Consider the following 25,555-nt stretch of genomic DNA (forward strand, 5'->3'; position numbering starts at 1 on the left):
TTAATGCCGGTTTGATTTTTAGTTATTTATTCACTGACTCATGAGTTTTATATTCATCTGATCACTGAAATTGGGATTTTTTTTGCACTTTATTGCACCTATTATCTGCATTGATTTGCTTTTAATAAGTTTAATATTGTTTATTCTGAATATGCACAATTTTTATTAATTTTATTCATTTTCACTTGGCGCAGCAATATTTATGTATTTTTATTCTTTGGTGTTTTGTGTATCACACCGATAGCATGCGGCCTTGTGCAATTATTTATTTTCACATGCGGTTTGCGCTGATTATATTACTTATTACAGAAATAACACTCAGTGCTGTGGACTGAGACAAATACACACTATAGAGGGATATGCTTTGTTCATATTTCTTGTTGGAGGTTTACAATCAATCACTTTAATTCCAGCAGAAACGCATGATAAAAATAAGGAAGGGGTGCAACCGGGACCTTCCCAAACATAACTATGATTATGCATAATAGATAAATCGCAGCCTTCATATGGATTTCCTCTGGAAAGCAGAAGACGCTTTTCTCTTCATTCTAAAAAGAGGAACTTGGATCAGATTTTAGTGGTTTGATGTAAATCTACTTTAAAGCGGAGTTCCGGGGCACAAAAACGATATTTTTTTTTTTGTGCCCGTCCGCTAGTTCTGCATAACCTGAAAAGGAATTGGATAGTTAGGTTTTTTTTTTTTTAAAACTCGCCTTGTAATTGAAGATCGTAAATACTCACCTCAGTGTACTTCCTCCCTCAGCGCCGCGGCTCCGCTGTCACTTCCTGTCTCGCGATGATTCCTGGGAGCTGAACGTCATCGCTCCCAGGAATCAATGCGACGGCGCCGGCCCCGCTCGTCACTTCCGGGCGACGCCGCATTCCCCTGCTAAACAGCTTCTGGGCATGCCCAGAAGCTGTTTAGGAATGCGGCGCCGCACCGGAAGTGACGAGAGGGGCCGGTGCAGGCGCATTCTGGGACAAGAAGACGCGGAAGAAGACACAGAAGAGGACCGCGCCGGCTTCAGCTGCCCACAAGAGAGATGGAAACGCTGTGGAAGAAATTTTATAGGTAAGTATTTCTTCTAAAAGGTAAGTGCGAACCGGGACAGATCAGAGGCTAGCCATTGTGGAATGGGCTAGCCCTGACTGTCCCGGGGGTATGTTTGTTAAAAAATGACATCTGTGCCCGGAACTCCGCTTTAACCACTTGCCGACCAGTCTCTGTAGTTATACAGCGGCAGGTTCCTGCGAATTACCGTACCTGTATGGCGGTCCGCGGGAGCAATACTGGGGCCAGCGGGAAAGGCCAATACATGGGGCCGGCGGCCACGACTGCTGCCGGGCACCCGCGATCGCTCCCCGTGAAGAGAGAACGGCGGTCTGCTGTTTTAAACGCAGCAGAGCGTTGTTCTCTCAGGAATTAACCACTTACCGCAAAGTGACGTATATATACACGTCGGCAAACTTTGCAGTGTTATACCGGGGGTGATGCCTCTAGAGGCACCATCCCGGTACCGTGGTTTACAGCCGACGGTCGGCTTTCCGTCGGTAACGACCAATGTGGCTCGGGAGCCGCTCGATCGTTACCGGGGGGTGAGCGGGAGGGGACGACCCCCCCTCCTGCCGCCTTCCGACCCCCACCGGGAGCCTCGAGCACCCAGCCAGCGCGTCCGCCGGCTGGATGGAGTCCCAATCAAAGCCGGAAGCGGCTTTGATCGGGTCTCCGATGACCTAACCCGCAGGCGGCGTCCATGACGTCACGTCCGGGTTACTCGGCTGCAAAAGGCGGCAGATTTAAAAAAACGGCTGTATGCAAAAATGCCGTTTTCAGCGTTTTGCATACATGGAAGTGTAGTGGAGGGGTTTGGGGTCTTTTAGACCCTCGATTCCTCCATAAAGAGTACCTGTCACTGCATATTGCTGTCACAAGGGATGTTTACATTGCTTGTGACAGCAATAAAAGTGATCAGATTTTTATTATTTTTTTAAAAACCTGTAATAAAGTTAAAAAAAAATAAATAAATAGGAAAAAAAAAATGTAGCCGTCTCCGTTACCGTTAGCTCGCGCACGAAAGAAAACGTATACGGAATTCGAGCCGCGAATGAAATCGCTGTTCAAACCACACATGTGAGGTATCGCCGCGATCGCCAGAGCGTGAGCAATAATTAAAAAAAAAATTTAAAGCGTCGCCTTTTGAGATTTCTATTAACCGTAGTTTGTCGCCATTCCACGGGTGTGCGCAATTTTAAACCGTAACATGTTGGGTATCTATTTACTCGGCGTGACATCATCTTTCACAATATACAAAAAAAATGGGCTAACTTTACTGTTTAGTATTTTTTAAATGCAGTGAAATGTGACTTTTTTTGTACTTTTTCCAACAAAATGGCGTTTTAAAGACCGCTGCGCAAATACCGCGTGACAAAAAATATTGCAATGATCGACATTTGATTCTCCAGAGTCTTTGCTAAAAAAATATATATAATGTTTGGGGGTTCTAAGTAGTTTTCTAGGAAAAAATACTGATTTTAACAAAAAGTGTCCGAAATAGGGCTGGGGCTTAAGTGGTTAATACAGAGCGCCTGTGATCCTTCTATTTAGGAACACAGGTCTCTGCATTGATTTCGCAAGCCCATCCCCCTCACAGTTAGAAAACACCCCCTACGCTCACACTTAACGCTTTGATCGCCCCTGGGTTAACCCCTTCCCTGCCAGTGTCATTTTTACAGTAACAGTGCATATTTTTAGCACTGATTACTGTAGTAATGTCACTGGTCCCCTCCAAAAGTGTCAAAAATGTCAGTTAGGGGTCCGATCTGTCTGCCGCAATGTCGCAGTCCCAATACAAATCGCAGATCGCATTACTAGTAAAAAAAAAAAAGACAAATCTTTCCCCTAGTTGTAGACACGATATGGGGGATATGTTTTGATCTCTGCAAAGCTAAAAAGTATTGTTTGCCTCCTTCCCTGTACATCATGGGGGGGTTGTTTGGTGCCTCAGGCCAAGAAGTGGGACTTTAAGGGCAAGTGATTATGTACGCAGGTTATACATAAAATCAGAGGGTAGTTTATTAATTGATTTTAAAGCATATATTCAAAATATTCAGAAGAAAAAATGAATAATAATATTAATGTGCATAAGTGTTGGGTTATAGACCCAAGGTGCATAGGTAGGAAAGTAGATTCTGAAAAATTTTTCTGTGACAAGTGTAAATCTGGTGACTTGTTCTGGATGTTGATCTCTGTTTTTCCATGCTTGAGGGCTTGGAAATGTATTCACAGAGGTCATCCGGTATTTTTCCGACGCGTTTCAGCTACGTTGTAGCCTTTCTCAAGGAGTTGTAGACATCTTCACTGTCAGAGCAGTAAGGATGTGGAATTCTCTTCCACAAGCAGTGGTATCAGCAGGGAGCATCGATAGTTTCAAAAAACTATTAGATTGGCACCTTAGAGACCACAACATACAGGGGGTATACAATGTACAACATACAGGGGGTATACAATGTACAACATACAGGGGTATACAATGTACAACATACAGGGGTATACAATGTACAACATACAGGGGTATACAATGTACAACATACAGGTGTATACAATGTACAACATACAGGGGTATACAATGTACAACATACAGGGGTATACAATGTACAACATACAGGGGTATACAATGTACAACATACAGGGGTATACAATGTACAACATACAGGGGTATACAATGTACAACATACAGGGGTATACAATGTACAACATACAGGGGTATACAATGTACAACATACAGGGGTATACAATGTACGGTTAACAGCAAACACACACACACATCATAGGTTGAACTGGATGGACTGATGTCTTTTTTCAACTTCACTAACTATGTAACTATGCACAAACCAATCAAAATACGCTTATTACATTTTTTTTGACCATAAATATGTAGCAGAATACAGATTTTGCCTAAAATGATGAAAAAATTGAAGTTACATTTTTAAATTGGGAATGTTATATAGCAGGAAGTGAAAAATATTGGGTTTTTTTTTTCTTTTTTTTCAGAACTGTCGCTTTTTTTTGTTTATAGCGAGAAAAAAGAAAAAAAAAAAAAAAAAAAAAATCGCACAGGTGATCAAATACCACCAAAATAAAGCTCTATTTGTGGGGGGAAAAAAGGACATCAATTTTATTTGGGTAAATCGTCGCACGACCACGCAAATGTCAGTTAAACACAGTGCCAAATCGCAAAAAATGGCCTGGTCATTAAGGGGGTAAATCTTCTGGTGCAGAAGTGGTTAAAAAAAATATGTAGCAGAAAACAAATTGGCCTAAAATGTTGAAAAATTTTGATTTTTTTTCGGGAATGTTATATAGCAGAAAGTAAAAAATATTGTTTTTTTTTTTTTTCAGAATTTTTTTGGGTTTATAGCGCAAAATAAATAAATAAATAAATAAATAAAAAAAATAATCGCACAAGTGATCAAATACCACCAAAAGAAAGCTCTATTTGTGGGGAAAAAAGGACATCAATTTTATTTGGGTACAGCGCCACATGACCGCGCAATTGTCCGAAAGTAACGCAGTGTCAGTTAAACGCAGTGCCAAATCGCAAAAAATGGCCTGGTCCTTAAGGGGGTAAATCTTCCGGTCCAGAAGTGGTTAAGCGTTAACATGTTTGGGTTGTTCCATAAATAAATCAGCAGCTTTCAATAAAGCCCAACTGGGAGAAATCTGAAGATTGGGCGGCCACACATTGGTCACCCATTGGTCACACATTGGCCACCCATTGGTCACCCATTGGTCACCATGTTGCGGTGATGACAAAGATTGGCTGAATTTGTATCAGTTAATGGAGAATCTCTCCAGGTCCCGTATACAGCGTCAGATAGGACAGCATTGTACACCTATGGCACCTACCTGGCACATCAGCGGCAGAGATACAGAGGGAACCGGAGGCGTCCATTTCAGTGTATGAATCGGAGAGATCTGCAAATAAAACAAATATCAATGAGGAAGATTCTGGTGAGCAGAGTTATTTTTTTACGTCAAATTTCGATGTAGTCCTAAGACTAAAATGCCATTTTACTATAAATATCCTCACCGGCCACTTTATTAGGTACACCCGTTCAATTGTTTGGTAACACAAATTGCTAATCAGCAGCTCGATGCATTTAGGCATCTAGAAGTGGTGAAGACGACTTGCTATAGTTCAAATCGAGCATCAGAATGGGGAAGAAAGGGGATTTTAGTTACTTTCAATGTGGCACGGTTGTTGGTGGCAGACGGGGTGGTCTGAGTATTTCTGGGATTTTCACGCACAACCATCTCTCGGGATTACAGAGAATGGTGGGAAAATGAGAAAATATCCAGTGGGCGGCAGTTGTGTGGAGGAAAATGCCTTGTTGATGTCAGAGGAGAATGGGCAGACTGGTTCAAAATTATAGAAAGGCAACAATAACTCCAAACCACTCGTTACACCCAAGGTAAGCAGAATGCCATCTCTGAATGCATAACACATCCAACCTTGAAGCAGATGGGCTACAGCAGCAGAAGACCACACCGGGTGCCACTCCTGTCAGCTAAGAACAGGAAACTGAGGCTACAATTCTCACAGGATCACCAAAATTGGACAATAGAAAAAAAAAAAGAAAAGAAAAGAAAAAATTGGACAATAGAAGATTGGAAAAACGTTGCCTGGGCTGATGAGTCTGGATTTCAGCTGCGACATTCAGATGGTTGGGTCAGAATTGGTGTAAACATGAAAGCATGGATCCATCCTGCCTTGTATCACCGGTTCAGGCTGGTGGTGTAATGGTGTGGGGGGGGGGGGGGTAATGGGTCAGGCTGGTGGTGGTGTAATGGTGTGGGGGAGGGGGGTAATGGTTCAGGCTGGTGGTGTAATGGTGAGGGGGAGGGGGGGTAATGGTTCGGGCTGGTGGTGGTGTAATGGTGTGGGGGAGGGGGGGGGGGTAATGGTTCAGGCTGGTGGTGGTGTAATGGTGTGGGGGAGGGGGGTAATGGTTCAGGCTGGTGGTGTAATGGTGTGGGGGGGGGGTAATGGTTCAGGCTGGTGGTGGTGTAATGGTGGGGGGGGGGGGGGTAATGGTTCAGGCTGGTGGTGGTGTAATGGTGTGGGGGAGGGGGGGGGGTAATGGTTCAGGCTGGTGGTGTAATGGTGAGGGTGAGGGGGGGTAATGGTTCAGGTTGGTGGTGGTGTAATGGTGGGGGGGGGGGGTAATGGGTCAGGGTGGTGGTGGTGTAATGGTGGGGGGGGGGGTAATGGGTCAGGCTGGTGGTGGTGTAATGGTGTGGGGGAGGGGGGTAATGGTTCGGGCTGGTGGTGGTGGTGTAATGGTGTGGGGGAGGGGGGGGTAATGGTTCAGGCTGGTGGTGTAATGGTGTGGGGGAGGGGGGGGTAATGGTTCAGGCTGGTGGTGGTGTAATGGTGGGGGGGGGGGGGTAATGGTTCAGGCTGGTGGTGGTGTAATGGTGTGGGGGAGGGGGGGGGTAATGGTTCAGGCTGGTGGTGTAATGGTGAGGGTGAGGGGGAGGGGGGGTAATGGTTCAGGTTGGTGGTGGTGTAATGGTGTGGGGGAGGGGGGGTAATGGTTCAGGTTGGTGGTGGTGTAATGGTGTGGGGGAGGGGGGTAATGGTTCAGGCTGGTGGTGTAATGGTGAGGGTGAGGGGGAGGGGGGGTAATGGTTCAGGTTGGTGGTGGTGTAATGGTGTGGGGGAGGGGGGGTAATGGTTCAGGCTGGTGGTGGTGTAATGGTGTGGGGGAGGGGGGGGGGGTAATGGTTCAGGCTGGTGGTGTAATGGTGAGGGTGAGGGGGGGTAATGGTTCAGGTTGGTGGTGGTGTAATGGTGTGGGGGAGGGGGGGTAATGGTTCAGGCTGGTGGTGGTGTAATGGTGTGGGGGAGGGGGGGGGGGTAATGGTTCAGGCTGGTGGTGTAATGGTGAGGGTGAGGGGGGGTAATGGTTCAGGTTGGTGGTGGTGTAATGGTGGGGGGGGGGGGGGTAATGGGTCAGGGTGGTGGTGGTGTAATGGTGGGGGGGGGGGGTAATGGGTCAGGCTGGTGGTGGTGTAATGGTGTGGGGGAGGGGGGTAATGGTTCGGGCTGGTGGTGGTGGTGTAATGGTGTGGGGGAGGGGGGGGTAATGGTTCAGGCTGGTGGTGTAATGGTGTGGGGGAGGGGGGGTAATGGTTCAGGCTGGTGGTGGTGTAATGGTGGGGGGGGGGGGGTAATGGTTCAGGCTGGTGGTGGTGTAATGGTGTGGGGGAGGGGGGGGTAATGGTTCAGGGTGGTGGTGTAATGGTGAGGGTGAGGGGGGGTAATGGTTCAGGTTGGTGGTGGTGTAATGGTGGGGGGGGGGGGGTAATGGGTCAGGGTGGTGGTGTAATGGTGAGGGTGAGGGGGGGTAATGGTTCAGGTTGGTGGTGGTGTAATGGTGTGGGGGAGGGGGGTAATGGTTCGGGCTGGTGGTGGTGGTGTAATGGTGTGGGGGAGGGGGGGGTAATGGTTCAGGCTGGCGGTGTAATGGTGTGGGGGAGGGGGGGGTAATGGTTCAGGCTGGTGGTGGTGTAATGGTGGGGGGGGGGGGGGTAATGGTTCAGGCTGGTGGTGGTGTAATGGTGTGGGGGAGGGGGGGTAATGGTTCAGGCTGGTGGTGGTGTAATGGTGGGGGGGGGGGGGGTAATGGTTCAGGCTGGTGGTGGTGTAATGGTGTGGGTGAGGGGGAGGGGGGGTAATGGTTCAGGTTGGTGGTGGTGTAATGGTGGGGGGGGGGGTAATGGGTCAGGGTGGTGGTGGTGTAATGGTGTGGGGGAGGGGGGTAATGGTTCAGGCTGGTGGTGGTGGTGTAATGGTGGGGGGGATATTGTCTTGGTACACTTTGGACCCCTTAGTACCAATTGAGCATGGATTAACCCCCACAGCCTCGCTGAGTATTGTTGCTGACCATGTCCATCCCTTTATGACTACAGTGTCCCCATCTTCTGATGGCTCCTTCCAGCAGGATAATGCACCATGTCACAAAGCTCCAATCATCTCACCACTGGTTTCTTCACCATGACAATGAGGTCACTGTCCTCCAATGGCCTCCACACTCACCACATCTCATCCAATAGAGCACCTTTGGGATGTGGTGGAACGGGAGATTGGCATCATGGATGTGCAGCCAACAAATCTGCAGCAACTGTGTGATGCCATCATGTCACTATGGAGGAAAATCTCTGAGGAACGTTTCCAACACCTTGTTGTATCTATGCCACCAAGAATGAAGGCAAAAGGGGGTCCAACCCGATACTAGCAAGGTGTACCTAACAACGTGGCCAGTAAGTGTGTGTGTGTGTATATATATATATACACACACACACACACACACACACACATACATATATATATATATATACACACAGTGCCTTGCGAAAGTATTCGGCCCGCTTGAACTTTGCGACCTTTTGACACATTTCAGGCTTCAAACATAAAGATAGAAAACTGTAATTTTTTGTGAAGAATCAACAACAAGTGGGACACAATCATGAAGTGGAACGAAATTTATTGTTGCTTACAATCTGTAATTTTTGCTAGAAAACTACTTAGAACCCCCAAACATTATATATATAGATTTAAAGACTTTGGAGAATAAAATGGCGGTAGTTGCAATATTTTATATCACATTGTTTTGCGCAGCGGTCTTTCAAACACAATTTTTTGGGGAAAAATACATTTCAATGAAAAAAAAACAGTAAAGTTAGCCCAATTTTTTTCTATAATGTTAAAGATGAGGTTACATCAGGAATTGTGATATTTTAACCACTTGCTGACCAGCTGCCACGGCGGTAGGTCGGCAGGTTCCCGTGAATCATCGTACCTGTACGGCGGTCTGCGGGAGCCATCCTGGGGGCACGCGCACGCCCACTCGCCAGCAGGGAGGTCGATCCACGGGGCCAGCGGCTGCGATTGCCGCCAGGCACCCGCGATCGCTCCCACTGAAGAGAGAACGGCGGTCTGCTGTTATAAAAGGTTTAAAAACTTGATGGAAACAAGTATCTAATTTCCTTATAGAAGAAAGATGGGGGACGATAGGTGAACTGACAGATACCCCGGGCCCTTTTTGTTTAGATCTCTGGAGGGCACTTCAACTTCACCATTTCTTAGGGTCTTTACAGGTCCCTACTCGGGGGGACCTGGAGTTAACATCCTATGAAAAATTATGTACACAAAATGGAATGTTGGACCACACAATATCTAAATTATATTCCTTATTAACCACTTTACCTCCGCTCACATGGAGGCTACTGCGGCAAAGTGCCGCGATCCCGTCCAGCGACGTAGACCTACGTCGCTGGACTCCGCCCCTTGTGGGCGGCGCTCGCGCGCCGCCGGAGGCTCGCTCCCGCTGTGTTCATTCACAGCGGGAGTCGGGCCAGCGGAGGAGCAGTGGCGATTGCCGCTGCTCTGCCCCGATCGTCGGGGATCGAGTCTGGAGATCCGCCCGCCTGTGTGTAAACACAGCGGGCGGATCTCCATAGTGACAGGGACTGACAGATAGGAGTGTTCAGCATAGCTGGACATCCGATCTGTCCTTCTGTCACACAGTCACCTCCCCCCCCCCCCCACACGTCAGTAAGCACCAGGCATACATTAACCCCTCCCTCTCCAATAAAATTAACCCCTTCCCTGCCAGTGTCATTTTTACAGTAACAGTGCATATATATAGCACTGATTACTGTAGAAATGTCACCGGTACCCCCAAAAGTGTCAAAAATGTCAGTCAAGGGTCCGATCTGTCCGCCGCAATGTCACAGTCCCACAAAAAAAAAACGCAGATCACCGCCATTACGCGTTAAAAAAATAACACCAAAAATGACAGAAATCTTTCCCTTAGTTAGTAAACGCAATAACTTTTGCGCAAACCAATCAAAATACGCTTATTGTGATTTTTTTTACCAAACATAGGTAGCAGAAAACAAATTGGCCAAAAATTTAAAAAAAAAATAGATTTTTACATTTTTTTGGGGGGGAATTTCATATAAAAAAATGTGAAAAATATTGTTATTTTTTCAAAATAAATGCTCTTTTTTTGTTTATAGCGCAAAAAGTAAAAATCGCACAGGTGATCAAATACCACCAAAAGAAAGCTCTGTTTGTGGGAAAAAAAGGACGTAAATTTCGTTAGGGTATGGCGTCGCACGACCGCACAATTGTCAGTTAAAGTCGCACAGCGCCGAATCGCAAAAAGTGGCCTGGACGGAAGACAGCAAAATCCTCCGGTGGTAAAGTGGTTAATGTCAACGGTGGAACAACGTCAATTACCCTTCTTAAGGGAATGGGAGAGAGAAATCGGTCTTACTTTCTCATTAGAATGGGAAAATCGAATAATTAAATCAGTATTTTCGACCTCGATCTGTACTAAAATACAAGAAGTGAGCTATAAAATACTAACCTGGATAGTATTATACCCCAGTAAGAATGAATAAAATCTCTTTAATAAATACTGATCGGTGTGGAACAGAAAAAGGAACAATGCTTCATATTTTCTGGTCTTGTTCGAAGTTAAAAACATTTTGGGAACAGGTTTGGAATATAACCCAGAGATTTACGGAGCATCAAATTCCTAAAGATCCTATCCTTTATCTGTTGCACGCCTCCAATACACCAATTCAAAATTACAAACAGTCTATCATCCCGCATTTGCTAAACGCAGCCAAAATGTGTATTCCCCTTAAAGCGGAAGTTCCACCCAAAAGTGGAACTTCCGCTTTAGGTAGTCCTAACCCCCTGACAAGCCACATTTGGCATGTCATTAGTTTTGACAGGTACCCGCTCCCACTTCTGCTCGGAAGTTCTCCTCTCCCCCTCCCTCCCTGCAATCTTCTGGGACATGTCAGAGGTCCCAGAAGATTGCCGGCCAACCACGACGCGTAGCGCAACTCGCGCATGCGCAGTGCGTACCCAACTGTGACAGCCGAGGGGCCCACCAGTGGTGTATTTAGGTTTTGTGCTGCCCTAGGCCTGACTAAACTCCTAATTTAAATATGATCCACCCCGTCCTGTAAAGGCCACACCCTTTCCTGTTTATGACCCACCCTGTCATCTGTAAACCACAGACCACAACCACAGTCTGTCAGTGCCCATCAGTGAAGCCTCATCAGTTCCTATAAGTTCAGCTACATCAGTGCCCATCAGTGCAGCCTTATCAGTGCTCATCAGTGCAGCCTCATTACTGCCCATCAGTGCAATCTCATCAGTGCAGCATAATTAGTGGCCATCAGTGCAGCCCCATCAGTGGCCACCAGTGCATCATATCAGTCCCCATCAGTGCAGCCCTATCAGTGCAGCTTATCCGTCCTGCCTCATCAGTGGCCATCTGTGCAGTCTATTAGTGCCCATCAGAGCAGCATATCAGTGCAGCCCCATCAGCTTTTTTGCTGCCCCCCAGCAAAGTGCTGCCTTAGGCCTGGGCCTTGTTGGCCTAAGCCCAGATACAGCACTGGTGCCCACACCAGTGATGCCGGCGCCGCAGAGCAGAGAGGGAGAAGAGCGAGGCTTCGGGCGGCCGCATCGCTGGACCGTTGGACAGGTGAGTGTGTGAGGCTGGAACTCCGCTTTAAAAGGAAAGAGGTAGAACCACCTAATGTTAATATGTGGATAAAAAATTTGAGGAAATAAATAAGCTAGAGAATTTAGTCTTATCTGTTCGCCAACAGTTTGATAAATATAAGAAGAAATGGCAACAATGGAATGATTATGTTAACTCAGAGGAGTGTCAATCTTTAATCTTAGTGCCGGTTCACACTAGGACGACCTGGAGGCGACCTGCATTGACTTCAATTATATGAAGTCCGTGCACAGCGCGCACCGCGACTTCACAGGTCGCCCCCAGCAAGTCGGGTCGCCCCTGTGTGAATGGGCTCTGAGACTTTTAGTGTTCTTGTGGCCTACATGTTATGGGGGTTTTTTTTGTTTTGTTTGTTCTGGGAAAATGTGGAAAAAGGCGATTAGAGAACAGTTACATTTGTAATCCAAGATGTTTTTTCTTTGCTCAAGTTTTGAAATCAATTATTATTTTATATAGATATTCTTTTTTTGGTGATATGTGTAAAACGAATGAATAGATTGTAATGGATTGTCTGTTTATGTAACTGAATCTAAATAAAAAATAAAATTTGAAAAAAAAAAAAAAAAAACAGCCGGCAAAGTTTATCACAACTCTGCTCAGCGAGACAAGGAGAAACATTGTATCATTTTGTTCTTTTAGATCAAAGGGATGAACTTCGATCTGTAAATGAAGTCAGTTTAACCTCTGAAAGACTTTTTCTGAAATTTGTTGCTTACAAGTTAAAATCTGTAATTTTTGCTAGAGAACTACTTAGAACCCCCAAACATTATATATATATATATATATATATATATATATATATATATATATATATATATATAAAGACTTTGGAGAATAAAATGGCGGTAGTTGCAATATTTTATATCACATTGTTTTGCGCAGCGGTCTTGCAAACACAATTTTTTGGGGAAAAATAAATTTCAATGAAAAAAAAAAAAAAACAGTAAAGTTAGCCCAATTTTTTTCTATAATGTTAAAGATGATGTTACATCAGGAAACGTGATCTTTATTTTAACCACTTGCTGACCAGCTGCCACGGCGGTAGGTCGGCAGGTTCCCGTAAATCGCCGTACCTGTACGGCGGTCTGCGGGAGCCATCCTGGGGGCACGCGCGCACGCCCACTTGCCAGCAGGGAGGCCGATCCACGGGGCCAGCGGCCATGATCGCCCCCAGGCACCCGCGATCGCTCCCTGTGAAGAGAGAACTTAAATTGTTTTTATCAGTTTAGGCCAATCTGTATTCTGCTACATATTTTTGGTAAAAAAAAAAAAAATCTCAAAAAGCGTATAAAAATTGGTTTGCGCAAAGGTTATAGCATTAACAAACTATGGGATAGATTTTTTGACTTTTTTTTTTTTTTTGCTTTTTGTGTTTATTAGTAATGGCGGCGATCAGCGATTTTTAGCGGGACTACGACATTGCGGCGGACAAATCTGACACTAAAGCCCCGTACACACGTAGCGATCGTCGGCCGAACGATCGGCCGTCTTTTGTCCCCGGGCTGTCGTGTCTGTTGAAAACTGCAAAAGACTGCACACGAATTTTGTCCGCCAACTACAGCCGACTGCAGAAGTGATGTCATGAGATGGTTAACTTTCCGTGTCTTTTTTCTTTTCTGAGCATGCCCAGTCTTGCTAATCGGCTGTCTGTTGGCCGAATTCTGTACTGACTGGCGAACAATCGGCCGTTCTGGTGTCGGCATACAAAAATTTTAATGCTTGCACGACAGATTCTGTTCGGCCGAAAGTGCGCTGTCGGCTGTCGGAAGCATCATACTAACAAGCCGAAAATCGGCCGATCGTTCGGCGGCCGAACATTTTCGGCCGACAATCGGTACGTGTGTACGGGGCTTTAGTGACACTTTTTGGGGACCAGTGACATTAATACAGTAATCAGGGCTAAATAATATGCACCGTTACTGTATAAATGACACTGGCAGGGAAGGGGTTAATACTGGGGGGGTGATCGAGGGGTTAGGTGTGAGCCTAAATGTGCTTACTAACTGTGGGGGAGGGGCTCAGTGAAAGGCAAACAGAGATCGGTGTTTCAGCTTAGCTGGGACACATGATCTCACTGTGCCTGTGTGACAGGAGAGCCACCTGCTTTGTTTACATAGGCAGGCGGCTCTCCTGTCAGTGTCTCTGAAGATTGCAGGAGGCTGGCGTCGATCGCTCCCGCTCCTATTGGTGGTCTGTCTCCCACTGTGTCTAATCACGGCGGGAGCGCGGCTCCGGCGGCGTCTAATCACGGCGGGAGCGCGGCTCCGGCGGCGTCCAATCACGGCGGGAGCGCGGCTCTGGCGGAGTCTCATCACAGCGGTAGCGCCACTCCGGCGGAGTCTAATCACAGCGGGAGTGCGGCTCCGGCGGTGTCTCATCACTGCGGGAGCGCGGCTCCGGCGACGTCTCATCACTGCGGGAGCGCGACTCCGGCGACGTCTCATCACTGCGGGAGCGCGGCTCCGGCGGAGTCTCATCACAGCGGGAGCGCGGCTCCGGCAGCGTCTTATCACAGCGGGAGCGCGGCTCCGGCGGCGTCTTATCACAGCGGGAGCGTGGCTCCGGCGGCGTCTCATCACAGCGGGAGCGCGGCTCCGGCGGCGTCTTATCACAGCGGGAGCGCGGCTCCGGCGGCGTCTTATCACAGCGGGAGCGCGGCTCCGGCGGAGTCTTATCTGCGGCAGGGAAGTGGTTAACATTCAATTACAATAAGATTTGTGTCGCAATTGCATAATTGTTTTTTTCTTTGCTAATTTTTTTCCCCCCACGTGGAGTTACCCTTTAAGTCACCGTTGGAAGATCTCAGTTGCTCGAGTCGCACTCCCTTGCAGGGTCTACAAGCCCTCCTAGAGTTACACCCCTCCCCCACCCCCCCACCCCCTCCTTTTTGTCTGTAGCATGTAAAATTTCAACTGCCCTGACCACAAAGCAGGCTGGGACACGGCGCTGGAAGGATAAGGTTACACAAAGCCTTTAAATGCTTCATAGTTACCGTACTTAATTACCCACATTAACATTCTTGAAGCTGTTTATTCCTGCAGGTTTCCTTCCTTCCTCCATCTGCTACTGAAGTACAAGAAACTTTGTTTTAACAAGTAACCTGCATTGTTCTCCCTCCATTACCCACACAAAGACGCTCTTAACCCTCCGCCGCGAGACGAGCGTCACGGCACGGCACGCCGAGCAGATCAGGCGCCGCACGCGGCCACTCCATGGCAATGACGGAATTACGAAGAGAATTCACAATGGAAGTTTCAATATTTACAACGTATCAAAATTGGATCTAAATCCGAAAAAAAAAAAAAACGTTTGGGCCCCGTTCACATATCGCATAATTTCAAAGCAGCGATTGTGCGTCACCCATTCACATTCCCTATGCGCGTTTTTCCACTCCTTTTTGGGGTGACAGGCTTCAAAGCTTTAAGTGCCGCTGTTCTGCCGAAAACTCCAACTTGCCAAGATCTCTGTGACGTTATTTCCGCTGAGTGTACACCGGGAATAATTGGAGATTTCGGCCACTTGGCGTTTTCACTGAACACCGGCAGCCTATACACTCCGGTAGATGCTATAATTAGTGCAGATTGTTAGCCCGCCCGCTAGTTGTCGCCGCCCTGGAGGCAGCCATGTTTTTGGTTACTAACAGGCGGACTAACAATCTGCACTAATTATAGCATCTACCGGAGTGTATAGGCTGCCGGTGTTCGGTGAAAACACCAAGTGGCCGAAATCTCCAATTATGCCTGGTGTACACTCAGCGGAAATAACGTCACGGAGATCTCGGCAAGTTGGAGTTTTCGGCAGAACCGGTTCACATATATGCGATGGGGGAACCCTGCGAATCCACTGCGGGTTCCCGCATCGCATTCAACTCGCAGGCAGTTCACACTGCCAAATGCGAATCGCTGGGGGGTGTCAATACAAAGTTAACGACAACCCCAGAGCAGTTCGCATATCGCAGTGCAAACTGTCACTTTGGACAGGAATCAGATCGCATAGGGGTGAACACCCATGCAATCTGATTCTGGTGTGGACCCAAAAAAGGGTCCTGTGCGAGTTGTGTCCGAATGCGATGCAAATTCAGCCATACAATCTGTATACAATCTGTATGGCTGAATATGCATTGCACAGACATCGCATGTGATTTGTACAGCAGTGCGCTCCAAATCACATGCGATGTTTGTCATTGCACATATGTGAACCGGGACTCAAGGTGCGGTTTGCCAGGAATACCGTGTGATCCAGTCGTTCGACAATCTCGCCAGAAACTGCTTCATGCATTTTGCAGTGAATTCCACGCGATTTGGAATCAAAAGCAGAATCACTGCGTTTCTGAATCGTGAAGCTTGAATGGGGTCTTAGGCTTGGTTAGCATCTGTCCGTTCAGTACGGCCCACGTCTGCGCTGGCACAGCAGTCTATTCACTTGAATGGGTTTCTGTACCTGTGGGAGACGCAGGAAAATAGTTCATGCGCCTTTTTAAACTGCAGCTGGAGGGAAATCACATGGCGCTTTTGCTCCATGTGAGCACCCGCAAATGCTCTGTGCATTTAGATGCACTGGGGGTGCCATTAAGAATTAATGGCAACAAACAAACACAGAGGCGCACCGGCCTAGTGCATTATCCTTTGGAAGGTTTATTTAAAAAGAGAAGGATAAAAAATACTCACAAACGAGTTATTGATAAAAGCATAACACAAGGAACGCAGTCCTCAGTAAAGGGATCCGAGGGTGAGTCGTCCCCTGAATTAGTGAAGGCTGACGCGTTTCGAGGCTTAACCTCTTCCTCAGAGCCTCTTTTTTTATCCTTCTCTTTTTAAATAAACCTTCCAAAGGATAATGCACTAGGCCGGTGCGCTCTGTGTTTGTTTGTTGTTCACAGTGTTTCCAGACTTCCCTGGTCGTTTAAGGGGCAGCAAAGCCGCAGCATTCTTCCTGGATTGTCGTGTCCACAGCTTCAGAAACAGCTGCAAGATCCTAATAAGGTGGACAAGAGACTACACCTCTCTGAGCGCAGGGAACTGGTGCTTTGCACCAAAACTTTTATATACTGAAAGAATTAATGGCAGCCCCATACGTTTTGGCTGCAGGTGGTTGCGAGTAAGGGAACAGGTGCGACCCCCAATGTAAGGAACATTCTTCCCACTGACCACCAATGTAAGGAGCATTCTTCCCACTGATCACCAATGTAAGGAGAATTCTTCCCACTGATCACCAATGTAAGGAGCATTCTGCCCACTGACCACCAATGTAAGGAGCATTCTTCCCACTGACCACCAATGTAAGGAGCATTCTTCCCAATTTTGTTTATTAAAAGTCTTGCAATCAATAAGCATAAAATCAATATACATAAATAAATATATACATATTTACATGAAAAGGGGAAAAAAAATACATAGCAAATTCTGCTCTCAAATAAAGACTGCCTTTACAGCAAAAACAAAACTCACATCATGAAACACATCATTACCGGGAAAAATAATCTTAATAAGACTCACACCACCACACCAGACATCAAACCTGCGAGGTCAAGAAACAAAATCACCCCCATTATGCATGCAGCCCTTCTTCAAAAATGAAGATATTAACCAACAAAAGCTAAGGGCGTGAAAGAAATAGCATAGGAAAAAAGCTTTTTACCCAGAGATGGACAGTTCACCAAAAGCAGGTCTGATATTCCTCCACGCCCTTATCCAGACCGCTCGAGGCTCCCTGCCCTTCTCAAGACCCCGAATCTTCCCAACCTCACCAAGAATATCGTACACCACCACCTCGACAGGGAGGACTTTCTTCCGCAGGGTAATCTGGCACCGTGCATTCCACGTGAAGTAACGGACAACTATACTAACTAGAAAACTTGTATCCAAATCAAAATCCCAGCGAGTCGGGAATGCCCCGTACACCCACTCCACATAACTCATGCGATAGAGAAAGGGGATGCCTAGAGCCCTCCCCACCCTTTTATACACCTCTATGTTAAAGGAGCATTCTTCCCACTGACCACCAATCTAAGGAGAATTCTTCCCACTGACCACCAATGTAAGGAGCATTCTTCCCACTGACCTCCAATGTAAGGAGCATTCTTCCCACTGACCACCAAAGTAATGGGAATTCTTCCCACTGACAACCAATGTAAGGAGCATTCTTCCCACTGACCACCAATGTAAGGGACATTCTTCCCACCGACCCCCAATGTAGGGAGCATTCTTCCCACTGATCACCAATGTAGGGAGCATTCTTCCCACTGATCACCAATGTAAGGAGTATTCTTCCCACTGATCACCACTAACCTCTATATTAAAAAAGAACTCTCACAAGCTTTAAAAAAAAATGAAATATAAAGTAAAGTTCCATACAATCATATCTACATATCTGTATTAGCCTCTTCAATTAAATCATATTGAAATGTGAAGAACATCCCTTCATTATTTTAGGCAACCCGGCCGCACAGCGCCATTCGTTTCTGGAACACAGGGCTGGCCCAGAGGTTTTTGGGGGACTCACCCAGAGGTTTTTGTTCAAACGGTGGAGAAAGACGAGAATATGGAGGAGGGGGAGATTCTGTAAAGAGAAAAGATTGAAAATGTCAATTTCTGCTTATTAAAGACAGAGACATTCCACAATAATACTTATAGAGTACATGGTGAGATTTACACAATTTAAAAGTACAAATATAAAATGTATATTATCTTTATACGCATATACTTATATATATATATATATATATATATATATATATACACATACTTATTTATTATGAGAGATAAATATATATATATATATATATATATATATATATATATATAATGAAATAGAGATAGATAGATATAAATAAAAAATCTTATAGCCATTTGTTTAGTAAATGTTCACTTTTTCCACATCTTATGTTACAGCCTTATTCCAAAATGGATTAAATTCATTATTTTCCTCAAAATTCTACAAACAATCCCCCATAATGACAACGTGAAAGAAGTTTGTTTGAAATCTTTGCAAATTTATTAAAAAAAAAAAAAAATTCCATGTACATAAGTATCACAGCCTTTGCCATGACACTCTAAATTGAGCTCAGATGCATTCTGTTTCCACTGACCTTCCTTAAGATGTTTCTACAACTTGATTGGAGTCCACCTGTGGTAAATTCAGTGGATTGGACATGACTTGGAAAGGCACATACCTGTCTATATAAGGTCCCACAGTTAACAGTCCATGTCAGAGCACAAACCAAGCCATGAAGTCCAAGGAATTGTCTGTAGACCTCCGAGACAGGATTGTATGGAGACACACAGGGCTGCTGTTAGGAATGATGGGGCCCCGTACAGCCTACCTGATGGGGCCCCCTTCAACCCCATCCCTGGCCCTGCCTCAAAACAAAATGCAGGTTTGTCACCGTTTACGTATATGTGCGGGACCAACATGCATGTTTGCAATTACGCATGAGCAAGGGGGAATGGGGGCTTTAAAAAGGTTTTACATTTTATTTTATTATTTATGTTACTTTGTGCAAAGTTGCTGGGGCTATCATGCTGCAGGGATGACCAAGATATCACCCTTCCAATCCAGGGACGTGCCGGTGTTCTGTCAGAATAGCGCTACCTATCAGATTCTGCTACCGGAAGTAATATACAGACGAGAACAACTTACTGCGCATGCGTCATGCATTCCAACATGGCTGCTATGCGTACCAATAGCTTTCCTAATGTGACAGAACACGAAGCAGCAGCGGACATCTTCTTACACCCACGCAAGTCTTCAATTTTACATTTATTTTATCAGTAAACTGACCTTATAGAATAAATCACAGTATTACATTTGTATTATTATTGTATTCTAGTAAATATAGCGAGAAACCTGCGGCCAATGTGGTGACGGCCACCTTGGTACACCCCGCACTGCTCAGCGACAAACTGATTCTATAGTGAAATAGACTGTTCCACTCGGTTGCGGTGAAATAGTCTATTTCAGTATATAAGGTGAGTTTACTGCTAAAATAAATGTAAAATTCAAGACTTGTGTGGGTGTAAGAAGATGTCCGCCTCTGCTCCGTGTTCTGTCACATTAGGAAACCTATTGGAACGCATAGTCGCCATGTTGGAACACATGGTGCATGCGCAGTAAGTTGTTCTTTCCGAATGCCACTTCTGCTAGCAGAATCTGATAGGTAGCGCTATTCTGACAGAACACTGATACATCGATGGGCGGGAAGAGGTTAAAGGGGAGTGGTTTGACTGCACATGTTTACTGTCCCCCAAACACAAGTTTAAAGTAGCATCTCACTGTGTCCTATGATCACCAGCATGAAAATCACACAGGCTACAGGTGCCCTGTCACAGTGTCACATGGATGCTGGGGATGCTGACTTTGTTATGCAGTAACACTCACTACAGTCATAGCTTAAAGTCAGCATCCCCAGAATTCATGTGACAATGTGACAGGGCACCAGCAGCCTGTGTGATTTTTATGCTGAGATCATAGGACACAGTGAGGACTCTATCTGTTCTTCACTCACTGTGTCCAATCCAGCCACGCTGTCCTCCTGCTGTTCCCTGTCAGCTGCTGAGCAATCTGCCTCCGTACATGATCACACTCTGCACTTGAGTAAGGGGAGGCGGGGCTGAGCAGAGAATTATTGTATCCCTCCGCCAGGCAAGGCAGTGGACAGCAGCAGCCAGGACTATATGGCAGCAAATCACCATGGAACTAAATCCCATGTATACATGCGACCCGAAAATGGAAAAAAAGTCCCGCCACTGCACTCACCTCCTGGGCCCTTCTGCTGTCATTATAGGGCCCAGGAAAATGTAATTACACCCCAAGAAATTACAAATTAGGAAAAGGTTTAGAAAAAACGATTTTTTTTTGAACATGCAGACATTAACTGTGATGCTGCCCGGGCCCCTTGTAGAGCTGATGGAGCCCGGGCCCGGTACAACAGGGCTGGTTGTACTGCCCTATCAGCGGCCCTGGAGACACAGATCGGGGGAAGGGCACAGAAAAATATCTGCAGCATTGAAGGTCACAATGATCACAGTGGCCTCCATCATCTGTAAATTGGAACCACCAGGACTCTTCCTAGAGTGGGCCGCCCGGCAAAACTGAGGGATCGGGGGAGAAGGGCCTTAGTCAGGGGGAATGACCAAGAACCCGATGGTCACTCAGAGCTCAAGCACTTCTCTGTGGATAGAGGAGAACCTTCCAGAAGAACAACCATCTCTGCACCAATCAGGCCTGTATGGTAGAGTGGCCAGACAGAAGCAACTCCTTAGTAAAGGGCACAGGACAGAACGCTTGGAGTTTGCCAAAAGTCACCTGAAGGACTCTCAGACCATGAGAAACAAAATTCTCTAGTCTGATGATACAAAGATTGAACTTTTTAGCCAGAATGGCAAGCGTCATGTCTGGAGGAAACCAGGCACCACTCATCACCTGGCCAATATCATCCCTATAGGAAAGCATGGTGGTGGCCGCATCATACTGTGGGGATGTTTTTCAGCGGCAGGAACTGGGAGACTAGTCAGGATCGAGGGAAAGATGAATGCAGCAATGTACAGAGACATCCTTGATGAAAACCTTCTCCAGAGCGCTCTGGACCTCAGACTGGGGTGAAGGTTCATCTTCCAACAGGACAACGACCCTAAGCACACAGCCAAGATAACAAAGGAGTGGCTACAGGACAATTCTGTGAATGTCCTTGAATGGCCCAGCCAGAGCCCCGACTTGAACCCGATTGAACATCTCTGGAGAGATCTGAAAATGGCTGTGCACCGACGCTCCCCATCCAACCTGATGGAGCTTGAGAGGTCCTGCAAAGAAGAATGGGAGAAACTGCCCAAAAATAGGAGTGCCAAGCTTGTAGCATCATACTCAAAAAGACTGGAGGCTGTAATTGGTGCCAAAGGAGCTTCACCAAAGTATTGAGCAAAGGGTGTGAATACTTATGTACGTGGGATTTTTTTTTTGTTTTTTATTTTTAATAAATTTGCAAAGATTTCAAACAAACTTCTTTCACATTGTCATTATGGGGGATTGTTTGTAGAAATTTTAGAAAAATAATGAATGTAATATTATTTTGGAAAAAGGCTGTAACATAAAATGTGGAAAAAGGGATTTTTGCTGATCCGGTGTACAGTAATCCTGCCTAAATTGGGCAAAAAAATGAATATTCTTAAGGCTATTTTCTCCTCTACATTAATGTTCTTTTACTATGGGCCAGCCATTCTCAACCAGAGTTCCTCCAGTGGTTGCTAGGGGATCCTTGAGCTTCGGCTGACTGACCACCCCATAGTTATGGGTCATTCCCACTTGACAGAGCCATCTGCATTACACCAATGATCATTTTATCTGTGTGTAGGGGTGGTACCCTATTCTGACTACCACTGTAATCACTTTTCATCCGCCCCATAGAAGACTTACTGCTGCAGTGCAAGATCATGTGTGTGCATGTATGTATATACATACACACACACACACACACACACACACACACACACACACACACACACATATATATATATATATATATATATATATATATATATATACACACACACACACACACACATATACACATATATATATATATATATATATATATATATATATATACACACATACACACACATACACACACACATACATACATATACATACACACACACATATACATACACATACAAACATACATACGCGATTCTGCACTTACACCTGTAGGAGGCGTGCGTGCAGAAGCAGATCTGCGGGTGTTGGGCACTGCATGTCCTCCGGCACTCGCCGATCGTCGGTAAAACACACAGAACGAGAATCTGCCTATGTAAACAAGGCAGAGCTCCGTTCTGACAGGGGGTAAGGCAAGGATCTTGTGTCCTTTCAAAGCAGGGAATATAATTCATATCTTCCCCTAGTAATAGCACCTCCCACAGTACACATAAACACTGGCTAGACACACAGTTAACCCTTTGATTGCCCTAGATGTTTAACCCTTCACAGTGTCACTGGGTCCCTAAAATTGTCAAAAGTGTCAGTTAGTGTCCAAATGTTCGCCGCAACATTGCAGTCCCGCTATAAGTCGCTGATTGCCCCTTACATTGATGATTTACCATTACTAGTATTAAAAAATAAGAATTACATAAAATATATCACATAGTGTGTAGACTGTAGACGCTATAACGTTTGAGATCAATCAATATACGCTTAATGGGATTTTTTTAACCAGAAATATGTAGCAGAATACATATTGGCCTAAATTGATGAAGAAATTTGATTTACATTTTATTATTGGATACGTTTTTATAGCAGAAAGTAAAATTAAAGTTTTTTTTTTTTTTCAAAATGGTCGGTCTTTTTTTGTTTATAGCGCAAAAAAAAAGAAAAAACAGCAGAGGTGATCAAATACCACCAAAAGAAATCTCTATTTGTGGGGAAAAAATGACAAACTTTATTTAGGTACAGTGTTGCATGACCGCGCAAGTAATGCAGTACTGTATTGCAAAAAATGGCCTGGTCATGAATAGGGGGGGGGGGGGGGGGATCTTCCAGGGGTCAAGTGGTTAAAAAATATTTTTTTTCCCATAGATCACCAACAGGGTGGATTTGATTTAAATCACTAGTAAAAAAGACTTGATTTAAATTGACTCTATTTAAATCATAATTTTTAGGGTAACTGTCATCTCTGTCCTGCAGCGGCTCCTCCGCTGACCCGCTGTTGACTCACCGACTGTCCCATTCACTTTAATGGGACGGCTGGTAATGCGGAAGTGACACAACAAGGTGAGGGACGTGGCGGCAGCAGGTGAATGGATGCCCGCTAACAGGCCCTGCCGTGATTGATCTGAAATGACAGGGGCTCTTTAAATTTAAGGACTTATTCTTGCTGGTAGTTAGGAAACCTTTGTTTTGTTTGCAAATATTAAGGAATTCTATTTAGAATAATAAGCTGTCAGGTTGGTAAAACAGCAAAATCAGAACCGATTCAATCATACAGTTTGTAGTGTACATAGATTTGCAAAACAATGGGATAAAGGAATGTTCCTGAACTTTGTTTTATCTCATGGTTTCTGTGAAATTGTGTGAATGCATCAATGCAGTGCATGTTATCTCCGCTTGCAGAGCTTGGATTCATTGAATGAGTTTACCAAAAATGTAAATATTGCGAAATATACAGCCCCATGCTACATAACTAAGCTCCATTTCATGCTGAATAAAGTAAATTATTATTGTATCTTAAATAGAAAGCTATCTTTAGATAGCTTTTTACTCTAAAGGCATTTTATTAAAATGTTGATAAAAATCAACAAAATCAGATTATTATTATTTTTTTTTTTTTTAAATCATTGATTTTAATCCACCCTGACCACCAATTAATTCATTTTACCAGGGGTTCCCTAAGACCTGAAAATTATTTCAAGGGTTCCTCTGCAGTAAAAATGTTAAGAAAGGTTGCTATGGGCAGTAGTAAAATACCAAAATTATGACCACTAGATGGAGCAGAGGAGGAGCACAGAAAAATTGGATTTTTAATTTTAAAACAATTTAAAATCCATTTCTCTGATGATCATTGACGGACACAGCTCCCGATCTTCATAACCATTGGGTTATACAGCCCCCTGCAGGAGTAGGACACTAGGCAGAAAAAGAATCTGGCTACGCCTATGGGCAGTTCCAGGGGGGTATACTCCCTCTCTCTGCTATAGGTACTCAGTTTTGTTACAAGCAGTGTTAGAAGAATTACAACTCCACAGAGGGGTGGGTGCTGTGTCCGTCAATGAACATCAGAGAAATGGATTTTCCGGTAAGTCAAAAAAACAATTTTCTCTTTAGTTCATTGACGGACACAGCTCCTGATCTTCTTAACCATTGGGATGTCCCAAAGCAGTGTTAAACATGAGGGGTGGGAACAGCAAAAAAATTCCCTAGGCTAAAACAGTAGCCAATCAGGCAACAGCAGACCAACCAAAACAACCGAAGCCCACCTGAAAAAAACAATACACCCTCAAAGAGGATCAAGTCCACTAAACAGCAGCCTACAAGACCTTGCGGCCAAAAGAAGAATCCACAGATGCCAACACATCCACTTCAAAGAACTTTGTGAAAGTGTGCAAGGAGGGTGCCTTGCAAACCTGCATGACTGACGCCTGATAACGGAATGCTCAGGAGGCACTAAGTGCCCGAGTAGAGTGCGCCTTGACAGGGAAAGTGGAAACCTTACCCCTGATGGAATAGGTCTGAGTAACCATCTGTCCAATTTATCTGGAAATGGTCGCAGAGGAAGCAGACAACCCCTTCTGAGGCCCATCCATGAGCACAAATAGTGAGTCTGACTTTCTAAAAGACTCTGTATTCAAGAGAAACCACCTTTGGGAGGAACAATGGGCAGGGGCGAAGGACCACCTTATCTCTGTGAATCACCAGTAAGGTGAACGACAGGACAAAGCCACCAGTTACGACACCCTGCTTGAACAAGTGATAACCAAAAAAGCCACCTTCTGAGAAAGCTTAAGCAAGGGAATCTCCCGAAGGTTCTCAAAAGGGAGGTATCTGGAGGACCGAAAGCACCAAATTGGAGGTACCAAGGCAGCAACAGAGACCGCACTGGAGGAACCAAATATTGGACACCCTGAAGAAAGATACGCACCAGGGTGTGTATGGCCAAGGGCTGTCGGAAAAAGACTGCAAAAGCCGACACCTAGCCCTAGATGGTACTCAAGGCCAATTTCTGTTTAACCCCCTGTTGAGGGAAGGTCAAGATCTGAGCCAGAGAGAAGGAGCGAGGATGTACCTCAAGAGATTCACACCGCGCATTGTACGTCTTCCACATACGATGATAGATCTTCCTAGAAGTAGATTTCCTAGCTCTTAACAGCCTTGGAATCACCAACCCAGATACACCTCTATCCATCAGCACCTGGCGTTCAACAGCCAAGCCGTCAAAGCCAGCAACTGTAAAGCA

The 25,555-nt window shown here is 45.4% G+C and overlaps 1 protein-coding gene across 1 annotated transcript in view; it reads right to left on the reverse strand.

Moving 5' to 3' along the window:
* The window catches only part of SMAD6 (SMAD family member 6), a 108,514-nt gene that overhangs the window by 29,524 nt on the left and 53,435 nt on the right, over positions 1–25,555 (reverse strand). The window contains exons 3-4 of the mRNA XM_082253029.1: positions 18,118–18,174; positions 4,907–4,975 (exon numbers count right to left, since the gene is read on the reverse strand). Of these exons, the coding sequence (XP_082109155.1) occupies positions 4,907–4,975; positions 18,118–18,174 (126 nt within the window). The remainder of the gene's footprint in view (positions 1–4,906; positions 4,976–18,117; positions 18,175–25,555) is intronic.

Source organism: Pelophylax lessonae (genome assembly GCF_965119305.1).
Source record: "Pelophylax lessonae genome assembly, chromosome: 4".
NCBI lineage: Eukaryota > Metazoa > Chordata > Amphibia > Anura > Ranidae > Pelophylax > Pelophylax lessonae.